The sequence below is a fragment of the Larus michahellis genome, chromosome 2 (genome assembly GCF_964199755.1).
Source record: "Larus michahellis chromosome 2, bLarMic1.1, whole genome shotgun sequence".
NCBI classification, from domain to species: Eukaryota; Metazoa; Chordata; class Aves; order Charadriiformes; family Laridae; genus Larus; species Larus michahellis.
This window is the reverse complement of record NC_133897.1, coordinates 19,292,549-19,313,522: the sequence shown is the minus strand read 5'-3', so window position 1 is coordinate 19,313,522 and position 20,974 is coordinate 19,292,549. Positions and strand designations below refer to the sequence as shown.

At 39.5% G+C, this 20,974-nt stretch overlaps 1 protein-coding gene across 1 annotated transcript in view; it reads left to right on the top strand.

Moving 5' to 3' along the window:
• Positions 1–20,974, top strand: part of MYO3A (myosin IIIA) — a 121,183-nt gene that overhangs the window by 85,463 nt on the left and 14,746 nt on the right. Inside the window, exons 22-31 of the mRNA XM_074573422.1 lie at positions 1,582–1,711; positions 4,130–4,209; positions 4,840–4,917; positions 6,957–7,162; positions 9,271–9,382; positions 10,903–11,065; positions 11,723–11,809; positions 14,911–15,034; positions 16,165–17,143; positions 17,967–18,105. Coding sequence (XP_074429523.1) covers positions 1,582–1,711; positions 4,130–4,209; positions 4,840–4,917; positions 6,957–7,162; positions 9,271–9,382; positions 10,903–11,065; positions 11,723–11,809; positions 14,911–15,034; positions 16,165–17,143; positions 17,967–18,105 — 2,098 coding nt within the window. The remainder of the gene's footprint in view (positions 1–1,581; positions 1,712–4,129; positions 4,210–4,839; positions 4,918–6,956; positions 7,163–9,270; positions 9,383–10,902; positions 11,066–11,722; positions 11,810–14,910; positions 15,035–16,164; positions 17,144–17,966; positions 18,106–20,974) is intronic.

Sequence of the window (20,974 nt, the reverse complement as noted above, 5' to 3'; positions counted from 1 at the left end):
CAAAAGTAAATTGAGAAGTTATTTTCCCTCATCAAAAAAGCAATACCAGGAGTGTATTTTTCTTAAATGTCACCAGGTAAATGAACTGATTGTATTATAGAAGAAACAAAAAATAACCATTATGTAATGCAACTCAGTGCTCTTCCCCTTAGTTCCTTAAAGCCCCGTGCCATGCTTGTTCCCACTGCTTCAAATCAGGATCCAGCTCCATTCTGACTACTACCTCCTACGCCCCCTCAGCCCTACTTCCTAGTTCTGTACTTTGTCATCAGTCAGATAGACAGTGCAGGCCCTGCTTTCTGCTTCATTTGATGCGCAGCATCTTGCCCTCCTGTACAAGGTGACTTGCTGCACTTGCCTTTCAAACTCAGGAGCAGTAGCTGACACACTGCGGCAAGATGCCACTGGTCACCTGAACCTTGCCTTGTGAAAACTGGAGCTCCCACCTCCTTTTGGGCTCTTGGGTATGGAGTGGGCATTGCTGTCTCATTTCGGGAGCTATGTTAGGTCTGTGCAGTGCTGGAGCAGCTGGCCTGTAATGAGGGAGTGTACTGCCCATCAGCTGATGAAAGATAACTTGCCCCTTGTGTAAGACAGCCAGATACAAAAGGCCTGCAGTAACTCTGAACCTCATCTCCAGCTGACCTACACTTCACAAACATAGCATATCTCACTGCTGAGGAACAGAGAGCCAGCTCTCCCTGTACCAGTCCTGGTACCAGCCACTGAAGATGGGGATTCCACCAGTGCCCCATCAGCCCTTTCCAGTATTCAACAAGCTTTTTCATTAGGAAGTTTCTCCTACTGTCTAACTTACATCTTTGTTGCTATGATGCAAGTTCATTATTCCTAGTCATGTTTACTGTGGAACTGGTTCCTTCTCCTTTACAAGCCTTTTTTTGTAATTTAAGACTGTTACTGAGTTGTTTTGTGAGGATTTTTTATGAATTAAAAATGCTAGTATCTTCTACCCTTCTTTACAGGCCAGGTTTTCTTGTGGGTCTTTTACAGCATCATTGAGATAGAGCCCTGGAGGTACATTTTGAGTTAGGTACACCATTCCTGGAATTTTTAGAGAGATTTCAATTGCCAGTATGCAGTTTGTGATTTTGCTAACTTCTCTACAATTAATACAGAGATCTCTAGGAAGAGTGGTAAGTCCTGGGACAAAAAGATTGTACAATCATAAGGGTAATCCTGTGTGCTATGGTTGAAATCAAGTGAGTTGTTAATTGTGCATTTACACATGTACTGATGTAAAGGAGGACTACAATACACTTGTCCTAGTGATAAATCCACACTGGCTAAAACTAATATTAACACATCTGCATTAGAGGAAATAAACGTCTCAAGCTACTTTGGAATGATGGATTTGCTTTTAGTGATCTGCATCATAATGGTTCTCAGTATTGAAAAGTTAGAACTTTCAGTGATGAAAAGAAAGACTGTAAGCAAGAGCGAGCCTGACGGCTGAAAAACTATTTGTGTGTCTTCATATACTAAAAGCTACATGCCAGACTGCTTAAATATATAATTACTTTTCAAAATCCCAGAGTATGCATAAATGCACTTTTTAAACAGGTTCTGTATAATGCAAGTGGATTCCTAGCCAAAAATAGAGATACTTTGCCAGCTGATATTGTGCTGCTACTGCGATCATCTGAAAACAATCTGACGCGACAGTTGGTAACCCATCCTCTTACAAAAACAGGTATTGCTATTGTGGTAACCTTCTTACTCTTCTCTAGCCTTCGTGATGACCACTGCTAGGTTTCATATGACCATTTGTTGATGACATTATACACTTTGTGGCTTAACTTTCCAACCCTAGAATCTATACAGAATGGAGCCCCAGCCATCTCAAGCTGCAGGGGAGGGATTGGTCTGGTCAAGTGCCAAGCAAGTGGTAGAGGCTTCTTTCAGGGTCCTCTCTTCAGGGTAGGGGAGCAAGACAGGGCGTGGAGTACATCCCTTGAGTTGAGGACTGAACAGAAAGGATCAGGTAAGTCACTGGCCTTTTTTGGACAGGGCATATATAATTGCCTGTTTTGTCTCAGTGCATTTTTTCTCTAAAGTAGTAGAGAACCAAGGTTGGGGCTCCTAACATCTGCTGCAAAGAGTCAGGGGACACTCCTCTATTTCACCGTCTTTTAGTCCTTTACAGTAGGGAACTGATGGGAACTGGTAGTGAGCCCTTCCTTGGGGAGTTCTTAAGTTGGGGTGGAGGAATATGACTGGCTCTACAGAAATTACTCCTAAGTTGCACCTTAGTTGAAGCAGATCCTTGCATAGTGTCCTACCTGCCATTTTAGGATGATGGGTAAGTCTTCTTACAACCAGTTTGCTATTGTGTTTTATGACTCCCTGTGTGATGGCAGTGATGCCACACAGTAAGTACGTTACAACATTGCTTTATTCTACAACTACGTGGGAGACATACTTGTAGTAGAACAGAAAAGTTAAATTGGAAGAGCCTAATGGAAATTACTCTAAAATGTTATCGTAGCTTACAGAAACTGAGGTTTTGGCAAGGCTCCTATTCTTCACAAAGGGAGCTTTGCTGGTGGAATGCAAAATTTGGTTTTGAAGGTCTCTTTTAAGTCAGTTTCTGGGAAAACACTGAGCTCAATGTCCTTGCCTGAACATTTTGACTTGTTAATATCTGCTAAGATACTAAGCTATAGTTTTTGTAGAGCCAAAGTCATGGCCCAAATGGTCCCAAGAACTGATCCCAAGTGTTATGTAATGTTTTGCAAGATAACTCTAAAGGTTGTTTTAATCTTCTTGTTAAATATTATGAAACACTGTGTGTAGCCTTTTGAAACTGACCCAAACCATCCAGCTATAGCCAACTAAAAGTTAGATTTCTGATCTAAGTTATTCATCTAGAATCAGTGGAAATATAGAGGTTTACCCTGAGTCCAACCCATCTTGCCTGTCTCAGGTGTTTCTCTTAGGATGGGATAAATCTGCTCTGAAGTTGCCTCTCTCCACTGAATACAGCAGTGATCCTATAGATACCTCACTTTCAGATAGCTAAAGTTAGGTGTGAAGAATCCTCTGTCCTTCCCACCCTGTGATATTCAGCTAAGCCCGAGAAAGGTTTAGCACTTGATATCATCACATAATACATGACGCATTAGCTTGTCATGCTGTATAGTTGCCGCTGTTTATCCACCTCTTACTGATAGTAGCCAAGCACAGAGAGATTACAGGCTCTCCCCGTGGAGAGTGAGATTCCAGAGGCGTTATGTTATTAGCAGAAGCAGTGGCAGCGTGCAGCAATGGTTGAGGTCTATCAACATAGAGTGACAAGACGGAAAACTCAGCAGAATTTTCATTATTCCTTTAGAAGACCACTGTCTGTGTAAACCACTCCAATGCACCTAGTCCTTCAAGTCATCATAATAAAGAATTCCAGGGTTAGATGCTTAAGACTGAGTCTATGCTAATAAACCAAACAGGGCCAGTGAGCTGTAGCTGAAACACTCCCACAGGATTGCCCATTCTGATTAATTGTTATCATGCCTCCCTGGGGCGGTTTTGGACCATGCCAGCTCGCAGTCTCCCAAAAATACCCAGGCACACTTCAAGAAAGCACAGGCCAGCAATGGTTTCCAGCAGGCTCTGCGGAAAGATACAACTTTATTTTTACCAGGAGGTTAAAAGAGTAGTGAAGTATAGAGTTTAGCTGTATAGACTTGAGTCATGCCATGTCACTTGCCCTCAGGGCCAGAGAAGGGTGCTAGCGCTTTTCTTTTTAACTAATATATATATAGCCTTAGAACTAGAATAGTACAGTAACATCCTTAGGGTAAAAACACATGGAGGCTCTAAGATGTATCTTTCTTATCTTCTGCAGCAGTCTGTTTGTTTATTTTTTTGCTCTAGTAGGTGACATAAGTGCTGAAGGAGGAAAATTCAGCCCATGTTCCATCTTCGTGCAACTTCTTCAGAGCTTGTTCCATCCCAAGGGTGAAAGGGGAAATGAGGACATACTCCGAAAAAGTCAACGACCTTTATAATCATATGGTTACCCTGGGGGCATGAATAAGGTGGTTCAGCACAGTTTTTAGTTTAGATGAGATGTAAGCATTTTGGTAGGTTGCTTTCTTTTATCTTCCCGCAGGTAACCTGGCACACACTAAAAGCAAAACTACAATCAGTTACCAAATGTGGACACCCCAGAAATCAATCAGTCATACAAAGGTAAGAACACTGATTTTGTGATTCTGCATTGAACCCTAATTTAAACTAGAAAGGCAATACTGTTATTGGTACTAAAAGTAAGCAAGTAACCCCTTCCTTGGTTTTTCTCCCTCTCCTATTTTCTTTTCTGTTTAGCTGGATATCTTTGTGTTGTGCAATTCATATTCCTTCCGTGAGGTAAAAACCTAACATTTCCCTTCTTTCTGGCTATAGTTTTGTAACAATTTCAGGGGAAAAAAATATTATTTCCTAGCTGTATCATAGCAAAAAGAAAAATTAAAATATTGCTGTGGAGTATAGTCAAGTTCCTTAGAGAACTACCAAAATAACAGTGATAATGAAATAATAGACAGGACCTCAGACATTGTCAGGTTATTTGTGGCAGTTATTTAGATGCTCCGTTATCAAATTGTGTCCTCTGTTTGTGAATGTTTGTGTATTGTGTAGCAAAGTAATGTAACGTACTGGTGTAACTGATTTGTGCTAGTCATCATGCTGTAACTTTTTCTGTTTAGAATATTTTTTTTTAAATTAACAATGTTCTCTGAGGGGTGCTTTGTTGTGGCATTGGAAAGGGCATGACAGGCTCAACAGAGATAAAAAGTGTCATTTTCGTTCTTCATCTTATAGAATGAAGCAGGAGATACTGGACATCATCCAAGAGAGACAACCAGCATGAAAACACAGACAGTTGCTTCTTATTTTAGAGTAAGATAACAGATCTTTTAATATTTTTTTCTAGAGTAGAATTAATGTTTATTCTTTCACCTTTTCATATGCACCTGTTGACTTAGAGTCAACAGTGATCCATTTGGAGTTTGTGAACTGCATATATGGTGCAGCAGTCTGTGCAGAACAAATATCTAGTGGAGATTGTGATGTTTCATCTTTAATCGTACTTGATCACACAGCCATGTTTCTGTCATGATAATGTATGATGATTGATATTAATCCTTCACTTGCTTGTTTTCCCACCAAGGGAGATAAAGGGAGATTGGACATTAGTGGTATAGCCTTTCTTTAAGAGTTTATGAAGCAAGAGGGCAAAGTCAATTTGAAGCAGGAGCTCCAGAGAAAGACTTTAATGGTCACTGCCTCAGAGGCTGTCCTGAGTCCATCCTTGTGGCTCCTTCAGCAGTGCGCTTGATCTTCCCAAGCACTGCCTGTGCTGCTGGTGCTGCAACAGAAAATAGCTGTGAAGACCATTCTTTCCTCCAAAGTAGTGCACAAGTGGTTCGCTTGGGCCCAGCTCTGATTTCCAACTCTTACTTAGTCATCTCTCCCAGCAAAAACATAAAGATGGATGAGGTGATGTTTGTGGCCCATAAGAGTTCATTTACATCTATGACAGAGAGCAGTAAAGAGCAAGATCTCTGTTTAGTAGATACAATTGCCGTCGGCTGCGAAGGATAATTTCAGATTAAGGTATCATGGTGGTCCAAAGCTGCATAGTGTTTTAAAGTTCTAGATGGAAAAAATTATTGAATCTCATGCAAACTAATGTCTGTGATTCAGTGCATTACGAACACATCTAGCATCAGAGGCTGCAAATGAGTTAATTATATTTACACTTTTCTGTTATTATTTTCTGCAGTGGAAATCCTCGCTTAGATCGTGCTAGCTAACGCTCTTAAATGAAGATTCAGCTTCAGCCCTACTGGTTTACTCATACGCAGAAACCTATGGGTGATTGAGAAAAGCATCTGCCACCTCAGACTGAGTGGAAAAAAAAATTAGCCATTAGCGTGTCCTACTTGTTTGTGTTCAATTGGCAGACTAGTGATGAATCTAATTAAGCACTTTGCTGCATGGTGCAGCGTCTGTCCAGAATGGAATTGCACATTTTAATAGAAAACATATGGCTTTTGACATCCTACACTAGTTTCATGTATCCAACCTACTGCTGAACTGCATTACCTCCTGGCTGCTTCGTTTTGTTGAGTCAGGTTGAATCTTGAGGAATAAGCCCCTTCATTTGTGTTTTAATAAGATCCTCCCATGAAGCAATTTTACAAAACACCAGTCAAGGTTGTTTACAGCCAGAATCACCTCAGTTGGCATGGGGAGCTGCAAACTGCATCCCCTCTGCTAGCCTGGTAGCTTGGTGAGGTGGGAAAAGTACAGCTTTGGAGTTGTGATTTTGTTTATTTCTAATTTTGCCCTCCTCGAAGGTTTCCTCTTGGCAAGGCAGCTATAGTATCACCATCAGCCTATACAACGAACAGGACATGCTAGATCAGAACAGTTTAAGCAGCCCCTCTTCTAAGGTAGCCTTAGTTTCCTCCAGTCTAATGAGCGATGGCAATGTTTACTGGCTTGCTGCTCTTCCATTTCCCATCCGTAGATGGATCTTTACTGTCTGGGTGAAAACGGATCTTCAAATAGGTGAGAAAAGAAAAACTGGGCTGTAAATACGTAATAAGGCTTTAAGAGAAGCAAATAAGTGTAAGGAGAGTGTCCATCATATGTTAGACTTCATGGCAATTTGTGAGAATGTTCTGGGTGGAATTTGGTACATCCATTTGGAGTCACTGTTTCTGTCAAGCAGTACATGCTAGTAACTTAGAGATCTTATCAAAGCTAGAATGGTTGTTGGGTCATTTACTCGATTAAGGTACAAGCTTACTGAAATGTTAATGGGTTTGGACATGATTCTGATCATATGAAATAACATTTCAGCTAGACATGGTCCTATATACAAGTTTTATAAAAATCCTAGTGGCAGATATCTTGTTACTTTCTTGCAGTATTCTCTGATGGATTTGTTATCCAAAATGGTCGTCGGCCAGCCTCATTTTGTCAGGTGCATCAAGCCAAACAACGACCGGCAGGCAAACAAGTTTGATAAAGAAAAAGTGTTGGTTCAGCTGCGTTACACAGGAATTCTGGAGACAGCAAGAATTCGAAGACAGGGTTATTCACACCGTATACTGTTCGCTAACTTCATAAAACGGTAACATTGATGTGAAGAAGCCTTCTTCTCTCCTATCATTGCTGTCCAGTGTTTGCTAAGCATCCACAGTGTCTTTAGTACGGTCTTTAAAGAAAAAATATAAAGACATTTCCTGTAACAAAGAAGATTACAGACTGGATGACAAGGAGTAGTTCAGGCTCAAAATGAGTGACCCATTTTGGATTGGTAGGGGAAGAGGGTGCCTCTCAGGATGATTGTTTCAGGCTTCCTGCGTATTTGGCTAAAAATTGTCTTGCTTATAATCTGCAAGTTTTCTTCAAAGACTTGCAATTTAGAAATGTAATCCTTCAAATTAAAGCTGAGAATTTGGAACAATAGCATCCAAGGAGCACCACAGTTTCTCTAGCTCCTGACATTCAGCACTGTGCAGCATCTGCTTGTGGAGGGTGGATACTTTGCTATTGCTAATCTAGGGCTGAGAAGTTCATAATTTTGTTTAAAATATAATTTCTAAGTATTACTCATTTGTTAAGAAGAAGAGTAATGAACTCACTATGGTTTTATAATTCCTTTAACTATCTCTTCTTCCTCTGCCCCAAAAAATTAATCCTGAGCACTTAATCTCTACTTCTCTCTTACAAATAAAGACCCTGAGTATTTGCCTCAATCACAACTGAGATATATGGAGCGGAGATCAAAACTGGGAAGAAGCAAGCAACACGCATTCAGACAGAAGCACTTAAAAGTAATAATGCACTAGAAACAGAGAACAAGCAGCAGAGTGCTGTAGGTGCACGAGGAGAGAGAGGAAGGACAAAGTGATGTTTTATAGCGCTGTTTCTGGAAAGAATACTCCTGGGATTATTACTGTTTTGGGATAGTGCAGCATCGGAAAAGATAGTTAGCACTGCACCAAGATGTGCTGTGGCTTTTGGTCATTGCTTTTTATAAAAAATTTTACTACCCAGATAAAAGAGAGGAAAGCAGTGAACATGACAGGGTAGGTCTCCAGAGAGCAGGCCCCTGATTGCAGCGAGGCTGTGCAGATCTCTGGCACTGAGGATGGGGCCCTCAAACAAAACGGGATTTTTATTACGTATCTATCTCCTTGTCTTTTTTTTTTAAATAGTTTAGAGTTAAAGGTAGACCTAGGATAATGGCAAAATTATTTTGTTAGAATAAAAATAAACCAATTCATTGTGTAGTAAAAAGAAAAATAAAGGAGCTGTAGGAATTGGTGATAATGCAGGAATCAACATTGTCTCTTTTTTTATTATTCCATAAGGAAATTGTTACTGTTATTTAAAGCTGGTACAACCCAAGCTTCGTGTATAAAGGATGAATAACAAGAAAAAAGGAGAATGTACTGTCAGGAAGCACACATAATTCATGTAATTTTCCTGAATTAAAAAAAGCCCAACAAGATAGGTATGGTTCATTTTGTTACGGAGCATTTTGGAAGGTCCTGGAACACACAAGGATTTTCCTACACAGCAGCGGAGCTAGTATGTTACGGGTAATTTTTATGCATGAGCATCCTGACCTCTTTTCCCCGTCAGAATTAGTTCTAATGAGTTTGCCAGATTAATTGCTTACATGTAATATGTCATAACAGTATGTATATGTTACAAAAGAATCTGCAAAGCTGAATCCAAGGAGGTAACAAGGGCTAGGATGCATCTCACATCATGTTAACTATCTCAAAGGTAGATGGTCTAGCACATGAGATAAGATAGGAAATTTTTATGACATTTCTAGTTATGAAATAAGCTAATTTATGCAGAAAAGCTTTAACAATATTTTTATTTTGCCACTGAAATCACTTTCACAGAATGCAGAGAGCCAGAGCAGCAAAGAACTGGTGCACAACTCTTATTTGGGTTGCACACTTTTAAAAAGCCTTCTGGTGTTGATATAGAATTAAACAACGCTCCAGGGTGTGCAATATGTCACTCATCCACTTTTGATTGAGTTTCTCAGTACTGCATATAAATCACAGCAATTTCTTTCATATGCTGTTTTGGTTTTTTTCAGTGCTATGTTTTCTTTCATGCATCTGCTTTTATTATATATATATCAATGGTTTAAATGTATTTGCATTTATTGCTCACTATTAACAAAATAAAGAATCATATATTTGTCTTTAGGTATTATCTCATCTGTTACAAAACAAATGATGATCCTCCAGTCAGCCCGGAAACCTGTGCTGCCATCTTGGAGAAAGCCCGCCTTGACAACTGGGTTCTTGGAAAAACTAAAGTAATTTTTTAATATACTCTATCTGCATTATTGCAGTATGTCGTTGTTAACTTATCAAGCCATTTTTTTCTCACCCATTTGGTTACGGTAGCTCTTGGTGTCTGTTGGTTTAAAAAAACACCCTTTGCTGGGTACTGTTCCTGATATCTGGCTGAAATCCTGACCCTGTAAAGTGTTAAAATTCTGATCAGCTTTATTGAGGCCACAGTGCAAAGCAGTATGTGACAATAACACTGCTTGCATTTTCTTTCAAAAAATGTGGTAGTAAGGATTCCAGTGAGCTTAGTCCAAGCTTTTTTAAGGAAAAGAAGTTATACCTCTTCCCTGGAGCAAATCAGACTCACAAAGGGAAAGGAAAAGGTATTGGCTTTCTGGCCAGAGGCCTCTGAGGCAGACTTTGCTGAGCACTGAGGGAAGAGATAGCAGGATAATCCAATATATATGAAGTGGGGCGAAGACTTTAGTATGAGAAACACATGTCTGTTCCCGTACTTTTGGTTTGGTTCTAGCTTACTGGTCTTCCCAGTGTGCCAGAGAGGGACACCCACCCATCCCCCCCCCCCAACTGACAGACCTCAGGAGGTCTGACAGAGAAAAGAAGCGTCAGACAACTACTGCACCAAGTCTCTCTATTTACTAATGTAACGAAAGTGCCCAGGAAGGATATGATTATATAGAGAGATGGATCCTAAACTATTTGAAATCACCTCAGTGTAGAAGAAACAACTGTTCTTCTGAGACAACTTCCTGGATAGATGGGAGACAGAAGCCATGGAGTTACCTCCTCCTCAGTCTTTATTTCCCTCTGCTGTCTTAGTGAGGCTGATGGGCAACATGCAGCCAAAGGAAGCATATCTTGAGATGTGAGATCTATAGCTTATGTTTACTTTAATTAGGGTTAACCTGTATCTGTACCAACGAGTGATCAAAATCAGGGGAATTCTGCAAAATAAGCATAATTATTGTCTTAATTGCACAAGTTCTTTCTACACATTTTATCCTGTCCTAAAATACACCAGGAATGGGTTCGTATCCCTTGTGCTGGACTAGTTTTTCAGGGGTTATATGAGCTTCATGTTTGATAAAAGCAATTTAGTAAATAAACAATGCCTTAGATTTAAAATTGGAAAGCAGAGAGGTTGAAGGTTCCAGATTTAGATCACATTTGTGTAACATGCATCAGATTTGTGAGGTTAGCAAAACTGTCAGCCTCATAGTTTTGAAAACAGATTTATAGTTACAGACTGACGTTTTGCACTGGGACTTTAAAACATCTTCCCATGAAAGCATGAACAAGCAGGGACTGGCAACAGATGTTGAAAGGGAGAGTAAGGTAAACTAATACCCCAGAAAATCAAAGTTCCATCTTTAACAAGAATGATCCTTTAGGTACTACAGCTAAAGAATCTGTTCATCATTTGAAACCAACTTGTAACTGTTGTTGATGTTAAATGGATTGAGTAAATACAGGGCCTGGGAGGGTAATTTAAACTTTTGCTTGTCTTCCTACTCTTTGTAAGGTATTCCTCAAATACTATCACGTGGAGCAGCTAAATTTAATGCGGAAGGAGACAGTTGACATGATTATTTTGATTCAAGCTTGTGTGAGAGGGTGGCTGGGTTCAAGGAGATACAAAAAGATAAAGGAACAAAGGGAAAAAAGTGCTATTAAAATACAATCAGGTAATAACTTTAAAACATTTAACATTTTGCTTAAAGCTAGTGCATGTGTACAGTTGATAGATGGATATGCACGCTGGATGTGGATTTTGCTGTTTTCCTGCTGTTGCATTTGACAAAATATCTTACACTTGGTCATACCTGTTCTTATGAAGAAAAATTTATTTTAACCAGGTTATGACAGTCCCTTTACTGAAGTTACATTTATCAATGTTACATTTAAAAGGCAATTTTAACAATGGAAGGGTGTGATTGCACAGATGATACTGTTATTAATAATACTCTGACATGCTCTGACAAGGTTGTATAATATAATAATGAAAATAAAATGTATTAACCGTCCTAGATAATAAGACCAATTACTTTGTTGATGGAGACATCAATTGAAATTTTTTATACATTTCAAACATCATCTTGTTTTACATTCTGATTCTCTTGTGTTTTCTATTCATTTCATTCATAATAACTTTACTAACCATAAAATGTAGGTTTTATCTACATTTACTTCTTGTGCTTGTTTGCCATTTTTTTGAAAGATAAAGCCTCCAAAATATTTATGAATATTTTAATAGAGTTCTGTAATTCCTTCCAGACTTTTTTTTATTCTTAAAGGCTTTTGTGTACCTAATGGATTATTTAATTTTTGACATCTCTTTTCAGCTTACAGGGGTTTTGTTGCTCGTAAAGAATACGCAAATGCAAAACATAATAAAAAAGTGGAAGAAAATATTACTAGACTTCAAGCAAGTAAGAATTCTTTGCTTTCCTGGCTTTTTATGTGCTATCCGTACACAATATGTTGATCCAGTTTCTTTGCTATTACCTAGCTACACTTATTGGCTATGCACATTTACACATTCTGAGGTATAATTTATCTGTTATATATAATATGACTATTATATATAATACATATATTATAATTTATCTATTATCTATATACAGTGGTTGAATTGGGTCAAGGTATTCCATTACCTGTACCTCAAAGTGGCTTAGCGGCACTTCCCACAGCTGTGGATTGGGCTGGTTAAATGGTACAGCAAGCTTTTTCACTCCTAGTCTGATGTGTCTTAGTATTACAGCTGGCATTGTAGAAGCCCCATATGATTCTGTCTGTATATAATGTGTGCGTGCATGCTGTTCTATTAGGAATAGCTTTTGTTATGCATCAGTAATAGTTATGTTTAAGAAGACTACAACCTATAATTTCACTCATGTCTTGGATTCTTTTTTGCCATCGCTCAGTCCAACGTACCAAAGTATTCATTCTCTTCTGTAGCAATAATCGCCTTGGGCCCAGATGTACGCTATGTGACATCCCTTTTTCCTCCCTATATTTCCATCTCCCCCATCCCTGCAGAGATTTGCCTGAGCCAGATGCAGTCTAGGCAGCTCTGAAATCAGCAGCAGTACAAGTAGAGAGGCGCAGGTCTGAAAACAGCTGGCACAAATCTGCACAGCACTTTCAGTAATTACAAAATATTATATTTGGCAACCCCAAATATAAGCTAGTGGTGCCAGTACCCAGGCTATCTAGATTTAAATTACCTCAGATATGCCTTCATGAGTATATACTGACACCAGTGCTGGTTTTAATCATTGTCAGATGCATATGTTAATTGCACTGAGCCAATGATAGTGTGTACTGAAGAGCACTTCACCACAGTTGGTAGAACTTAATCGGTGTAGAAAACAATCTAAAAGCAGTATAAAGTCCAGTGATGTGACAAAAATAATGACACATCTGAAAGTTGTCAATTGTATTAGGACATTTAGAAAATGCAAAAGTATGAATTTGCTTCTTCACTCTGTTTGTTGATCTCCCCAGTGTTTCTTCTTGTCCGCCTTCTCTGTCCTGTGTCCAGTTTCATTTCAACTCTTTTCACTGCATGAGAAGCCAGAACAAAAAGGAAGTCCACTTCTACCTAGCTCTCTTGGGTTTTTCCCCCCCCATTTCTTTCTAAAGAAATACAAAACTCCACTTCTAGTTTGAAAACAAAGCTTTCATAATAAAGTTCTCAGGAAACTTCAAAGGTGAACCAGAATAAGTCTAAAAGGACCGGACTTAGCTTATATTGTCATGTCCATTGACAATGTAACTTGATTTATTTCAAAATAACTCCTGTTGAGTTGCTTTTCTATGAAAATGGAATGAGGATTGTCTCAAAGGTCCAAGAAACTCTAGAGTTATTCCAGTTTGCCCTTTTCTAAGGCCCTGTCAGACTGCAGTATAAAACCCAATTGTGCCACTTCCAGTATTTGGGTTCCTTTGCCATATATCCAGTTATCAAGATGGAGTTTATGTCCCTTTTATACAGTGCTTCTTACACTGAACCACTGCATCTAGTGGCACCCAAGTTTGTCTAAATTATGGGTAGGGAATGCTAAAGCAAATAAAACCTAGCACCAAGTTATGTGAATGTGTTAGAACAGGCTGCTTATGCTCCCTTCCCAATCCTCAGCGAGCGTCACCTTTCCCTGTGATGCAAAACACTCTCAGCAGAGTTGGAGTAAGAGCTCCCATATCTGCTGTCTCCTCAGGGTACTTAAATCACCTGAATCCTTTATCCACATAGTCTTGTTACTGCATTTGGAATTAGAGTTCAACAAAAATCTTTTGAGAAAACACTATGTTCTTTTTATTTTGCCAAGGATTAGCGGATTTGTGCTGAATCCCTGGAACTGCAGACTTGTCCAAATCACAGCACTGTGGAGACTATGCCAGTTCCCATTAGGAAACTATTTGCCAGTTCAGGAATTTTTGAAGCAACATTCTGAATGCAATTCCATTTCTGATTAAGACATTTCAGTGTAGATGTCTAAAAGTGACATAGGTGTCTAAAGTCCTCTTATAGTCAGCAAAGCCTAGAGTTTGATTCCTTTTATTCAAAACCACCAAAAGTTCAGCTCATTTGCCCCCATGTTGGTATCTAGTGTCATTTGAGATGCCCTAGGTTATCTTGCCTGGCCTCCAGCTTTATTTCATGTGGTATACCCAACTTTCTCTCTACAGAAAGTCCCGTCAGTCTTGTTCTTTTTGCCAGCTCCATGCAGATGTCTTGGCTATCCTGGAGCACTTCAGATGGCACTATATACCTATGTGCTGGCAACTGCATCAAGCCTCTAGTGACTAGTCAATGCCGACATGTCTTAGGGAAGACCCATGTTTGAGTCCTTATTCATGCCGGTCCAGACCAGAAACTTGAACTTGTGCCTCCCACAAAGCACGAGTAGCGAGTACCCTTGCCACAGTGCACCTGGTTGCGTTGGAGCTTAGCACATCTTTCATGCTGAGCTTTTTCATTCTGAATAATGAGTCTTTGCAAAAGAAGCATGAGCTAAGTCTTCTGTAACTGCTGAGCTATAAAATTTTCAGTTTGTCTCTGATCTAGTGAATGTTCAGCTAATTCCAAGTCTGTGCCAGAAGAGAGCCTGGTAATCTCAATAGCCTGATAATCAGGCGTTTCCCAGGAAAATGAAAGACTTGAGTCAAATCAATTGCCTGAATCAGGCAAAGCAGGTACATGAAGCTGAGAGCACTGTGTTCTAGAGGCACTTCTATAGCACTATGCTTCTGCTTCATTCTGCATCTTCCTGTATTTTCTTTAATCCAATAAAGTACAAAGAAAGAGCTTGTTTGTATCCTCATGTAGAATGGGTACAGCTTTCTGAAATCTCAAAAAAGTTTTGTGGGGGAGAATAATTTAAGATGAAATGTAATCATAACAACCACCCCAATCCGTATTTCCTTACTGTTTTTTGTTTAATGCTGTTAGCATTTGACTCTCTGAAACGTGTGGGACATACAGTGCTTGTTGCCTAAGGTTGTTTTATATTACAATTTGTATCAGTTGCCAGAGGATACTTACTCAGGAAGAAGAGAAAAGAACTAAATGAGGCAAGAAACAAAGCAGCAATAACAATTCAGTCTCACTACAGGGGATATAAGGAGAGGAAGATCTTCAAAAGGAGGAGGTACTGTTATTTTCTCTCTCTTATGTCACTCAAATGTGTTCCTTTTCAGTAACTATTCTGCGAAAGAACAGTGATGTAAGCTAAAAGTGGAGCAAATTAGGATTATTCTAGATATGTATGCAGAAGTAATGTATTTTTATGTGAACGTTTTTAATGGCAGTAGTCAATTTTCTCATATTTATAATGCCAGGGAATAAAGGCATATTTCGGGGAAAGATCAACAATATTGTGCTTACCTGTAATGTTAACGTAATCTGTAGGTTAGTCTCTTTTCATAGCTCATCATAAAAAGCTGAGACAAGAGCGAGAAATAGGCATCTCTCTGCAAGGAACTGTTCTTCTCATCTTAAGTCACTGTTAGAGATAAGCATAGGTGATGACAGCAGGAACCCGGATGTCTTGCTCAGATCAAACAGATGAAAGTTAGGTGAGGCGAGTCACATCCGAAATCTCTCTGCAATGTGGTTTAGTCCCAATCTCTGAAATGGAGCTAGTAGCACTTTGCTTATCACCATCATTTTTTCAGAGACAGCATTTAAGTAGTGGAGACTAGCCCAGAGAGGTGGAAAAAAGCTGTGAAGGAGTCCAGAGTCTTTCAGAGAGAAGGTACAGGTTGGCAGATTTCACCTGGAACTGAAGTTTTATTGATGGTAACAAAGACGGTTTAGGGACTCGGTCTTTTAAATTTGACCTGGACCTATGGCCAGGATAATTCTTTTTGCATTCCTAGTGTAGCTTGAGGCAGTTTTTTTTCATGAATACATTTAGGATTGTGTGTATTTATACATACTTGAGGTGCTAAAAAGTTTCTGCCTTATGTTTTTGTTAACGTTTAAATTAATTCTTTACTGTTTTATCAGCCCTCATGCAGCCTAGATTGTCCCCCTGGCAATTTTCCGTGAAGAATTTAACAGGGACGTCCCTTTTCACTTTAAAAAAATAATAATCATCAGAAAGACAGGGATTGGTTTGTTGAATTTAATTCTAGCTATATGAACTACATCTTCCCCATGTTGCAATATATCAAATTGCCATTTAGTACACAAACACTGCCAAAGGTAGTTGTAAAGCTGTCATTATCCTTCATCTCCTTCAGCTATAATTTTTGCCCAAACCTCTGTTCCATTCAGGGAATCACTTAGAAAGAAACAAACTGAAAATGCAGCGTCCATTAGCGAAAAGGAAAAGGATGAAGGACTTCAAGATAATGGTGAAAGTCCATCTGAAGTGAAGAGTGCCCTTCCCAAAACAGAAGAAGAAGCAGCTGTTGTTGTTCAGAGCCATTACAGAGGCTACAGAGTCCGTAAAAATATAAAGGAACAGCACAAAAAAATAGCAGAGGAAGAATTATCTGCTGTGGAATTCCTTGAAGCACAACTGCAGCCAGCTCAAAATGATTCACTGGAAGAAGCAGCAAACGAGGAGACTCAAGATGAAGCTGATGCAGTTACTGACAGCGAGTGGTCTGGGTACAGTCACACAGGGAATGTCCAGGAGCAACAGAAAACATCCACTGAAGGAGAGGGAGCTTCTGTGAAGCAGAACCCTGCAGTAGAACATGTTGGTGAAGGTGAAGAACAGGCCTCTTTGGAAGAGCTGTCCAGGAAACCTTCTGTCAAAATCACAGCTGAACCTGCTCCCCAACAGGAGCAAGGTAACCAAGACACACTCAGTGCAGATGGGCAAAATAAAGAATCTGCTGTGGTCCAGCCCAGGACTGACAGGGATGCGGAAAGAAACCACCTGAAACATGAAGCAGTGATGCCTACAGGATGTAAAGGAATTGGAAGAAAGGAGTCACTAAGAGGTTCAAGGAAGCAAGTTGAGGCAGAAAAACAATGTTCAGAAGACAAAGAGAAGGCAGCCGTGGTTATTCAGAGCAGTTACCGGGGTTACAGAAGGAGGGGACAGCTCAGAAAAGAAGGGAAACTACCTTCCAAAAGTCAAGAGAAAACTATAAAGGAGACAACAGAAGCAGTACGTGTTCAAAATAATGATCCCCAAACAACAAAAGATAGGGAAAGCACCGGTACAGAGGCTGAAGACTCTAAGACACTGAAGGGAGACTCAGAGAAAGAGGCTTGTGATTTGGCAGCCTTTTCGCGGCAGGTAAGAAGCTTATGAGCTACGTATGTTGAGCATAATACTCTGAGCAATGACAGAATAGCAAAGTTTTTTTGCCAGCTTCAGAGGCTCTCTTTAAACTGAGACTGAGATTTTGTAATGACTGTTCTATAAAAATGCATATTTTGGGCTGCAAGGGAAAATACCCTTTTCAGAAAATAGGGAAGGACAAAGTTAGCTAAAAATTATGTTAGTTTTAACCTGGTTTAGATTAAATGCAGAAGCTCTGCCTTTGTGGAAATGTACATCTACTAGGCAAGGTCCTTAATTCAGTAAACTTGTAAAATGTCTCTCTAAATGAAACTAAAAGTTGCTGTGTCAATGTCAGGGACTCACACATGTGCAGAGAAGTATGCCTACAGCTGTAGAAGCTAATTTGCATCAGCAAGGCACCGTCTACTCACGTGTGAGCCAGTATGAAGTAGCTGCAGGACTGGGCTGCAGCGTGGAGTTTCCTACATGTCTTCTTTTCCTTGTTTCTTTGCTTTTTGTTTCTTTTTACTTCTTTTTTCTTCTTTTTTCCTTCTTTTTTCTTCTTTTTTCCCCCTTTTTTTTCTTCTTCTGTTGTTTCTTCTTTTGGTATTCTTTTTTTTCTTCTTCTTTTTCTTCTTCTTTTTCTTCTCTTTTTATTACTCTTTTTTTCTTTTTTAAGGGGATTGGGGACATAAATGTGGTACGGTTCTACACTGCAGTAGGTGGAGCAATACCTTTTAAATTCATTCTCTAGTCCACTATTTTACCTTTGATTACCCTGGAACATGTATATGTACTCATATAATAATGTAAAATCCTGTGTTATATTTTTCAGATATCAAAATTATCTGAAGACTACCTAGCATTGCAGCAAAAATTGAATGAAATGATATTATCACATCAGCTGAGACCTGTGATGCTGTCCAAAGACAAGCAAGCTAATGGCCGACTTTCTTCTCACGTTTGTCAGTCAGGTAATGTTGAACCTTACTGTTAGCAGAATTTTCATTTGTAAACAGGACTGTCAAGAAGCGACTCCTAGTCATGTTTTGAAACTGGTACTAGTAGATGAGTTAGCTCTGGCTTGTCATATGACTCAGGCTATGTATTTTTGTACTAAGCCCCCTGTTGATACATGTATGGAACATAGTTTCCAGAAAAATATTAAAGCCTGGTTGAGATTTACATATTTATCATTTTCTTGGTATTTTGTTGCAGCACTACTTAAGATTGGTGAATGAATCATTATGAGACCTAGACATAGCATCTCTAGGAATACATTTATTTGGTAAAATTCCACATTGGCTCTTTTTTACTCATATGTTGCTCAACTGTGTGTGCTATTGGTAAGATATGGGACTATGTTTTAAAAACAAAATATTTTGTAGGTACTATGTCAAACGATTTACCAAAGTTTGCTGTATATATGATGAGTAAAGTTTTTGCTATCCACAAATGCAACTGAGACTATCAAAACTTGTAACTCCTACCCATGTTGGTGGGCATGTCCTTAAAATTACGAGTAAAGTTTTATTAATAATTGGCATCCATTTAACTCACTTAAGAGGACATTACCTCTGAAAATACACTCCAATGTTATTTATATTCCAGTTAACATGGGCATGGGGGGGTTCCCAAAATGCAGGTTAGGTGGCAGTGGGGAGCACTGGGAGAATTAAGGTGGAAGACGTGGGATTCAAAGCATGCAGATCATTAAGACCTGTGCCCCGTAGAGAGGTCCACTAGGAGCTGACTGAGCTGCTCAGTCCTCTTCAGATGGAATAGACATAACAGGGGATTTCCTCAGCCTGTGTCTTTGGCCGCAGATGTGGAGGACGATGAGGGGCACACATGGCAGATGACGGGGTGGGTCTCCATTTCTGCAGGGTGGCTTGTGCCAGCCCGTGCCACTGTACTGCCTCTGGGGAAGATCTCTGCTCGCCTCTGCACAGCTGGGACCAGATCCAGGACTGTCCCTCGCTGCCCAGAGCTAATTGTACTATTTTCACTGTAACATGGTGAGTTCAGTTGTCATGTATGCTGAAACTTCTTTCTGTTCCCATGGCTACATTGAAGAGAACCTAAAATTACTTCACCCCCGCTTTGCAGTCCTCTCAAATGAGCAAGCTGCTAAAATGAGGGCTTAGTGTTTACGAAAGCTAAACCCCTAAGTGTAAACTGGCTGCTGGTAGATAATCTATGCAGTTCAGCCCATTTGCAAGACCAAAATCTGCAAGAGAAAATAAATGTGAAATGGAAAACTAAGTGCCATGATCTTTTATTAAAGACAGAGCAACGTTTGGGATTGTCATTAACGGGTTTGCACTGAATTCTCTATGAAATATTGCTAATTTTTGACAAGATAAACCTGAGGAATTAAAAAATGCATACTTTGGAAAAGAGCTTGGTTCTTACACATTTTCCTACAGAAGCTAGAGAAGAGACGTAGATAGAGGGAAAGGGAATACACGGATGCCTGTTTTATCAGTTAAAGGTCTCAAGTTAAAGTTCACAAGTGAACCAGGTGAAAGTGTATCAGTATGTTCATGCCATGTGCAAAATGGAGCAAAGTCTACCCTTCACATTGCTATAAATTTAAGTAGCTCTACAGGAGGCAAAAGGATGCCAGGGTTTGTCCTGTGCATGCAACCCTGCTTAAAGTAGTGACCTGTCAGCCACCTCACTTCCCTTTATCTCCGAAAATGTCCTGCTGCTTTAAACCTCTGTGGTGTCATAATACAGTGGTTTTCTAATGGTAGAGTGTGTGAAAGTGCTGCGTTGTATCCTTTTGAACACTGACATGAAAAATGTCATACATTTCTTTGAACCAAGTCAAAACGCTTTTTAAGACAACGCTGAAACGGTTGTTGAGTTGCACAAGAGACCAGTTCTTTGGCCTCATTTTAATAAATAAAAGGAAATAAGATTTTTTTACAAGCTAATGTTGGGTGGTCTTAACAAAAGGAGCATTTATTTTCTTTATGTTTTCTCCTGACAAATGTCTGTATGTGTGACATGACAGCACTTAGTTCTTTTGTGCGTCAGGCAAAATCTGTAAGAAAATTCTGATTAATTGCAAGTCCCTCCTTTTTTTCTCTTTATCTTATGGGTGCAAAAATTGAGTGTTTGCTATTTTAACGAATTGCATTTTACAAAAAATGTCAGCAATAGCAATTGTAACTTTAAAACAGTAAGAAGCATCAAAAAAAAAAAGTCCTGAATGCCCATATTCATGTAGATTAAAACACACTTTGTAGTCAAGGCATGCTCATTTCAGATAGCTCATGCAGAATTTTAGCAAAATATTTTTTTCAAAATAAATACGGTGGACACATGCTTTTGGTTTTGATTGAATTGCTGCAAGTTGGCATGTAGACAAGGTGAGTACAGAGCTCCGAAGGAGTTGCTCTTTTCAAAGCTGAATGCGTTTAAAATGAAATAGCGTGTGCTATTTGACTAAGAAGCAGTAACTGAACTCACTAGAGAGAAATGTGCCACTAAAGCGCAGGCCAGCTAAAGTTGTCCCACCAGCCCTTAAACACTGCAAAGCATGAGTTCACCCCTTTTATCTCAAACCAAACTAGTCTGTCCAGCCTATTTATTGCTGTCCAGTAGTCACTGAATGCTCTGCTCCAGTAAATCAAACCACCCCAAAAACAGTCCTCCTACCGTTCTGGACAGAACTCTTGTTCCTAATCTTTCTGTAGCCAATTTTCCCTTGATACAAGAGGCAGTATTACACTAAGCTGGGTCTGGCGCCTTGGCCCTTCTTGCCCAGCTGGTCTGAGCTGGGCAGCCACAGTTTGTGTTTGCTGTGTTCGGTTGTTGACCCAAGTACCTTGT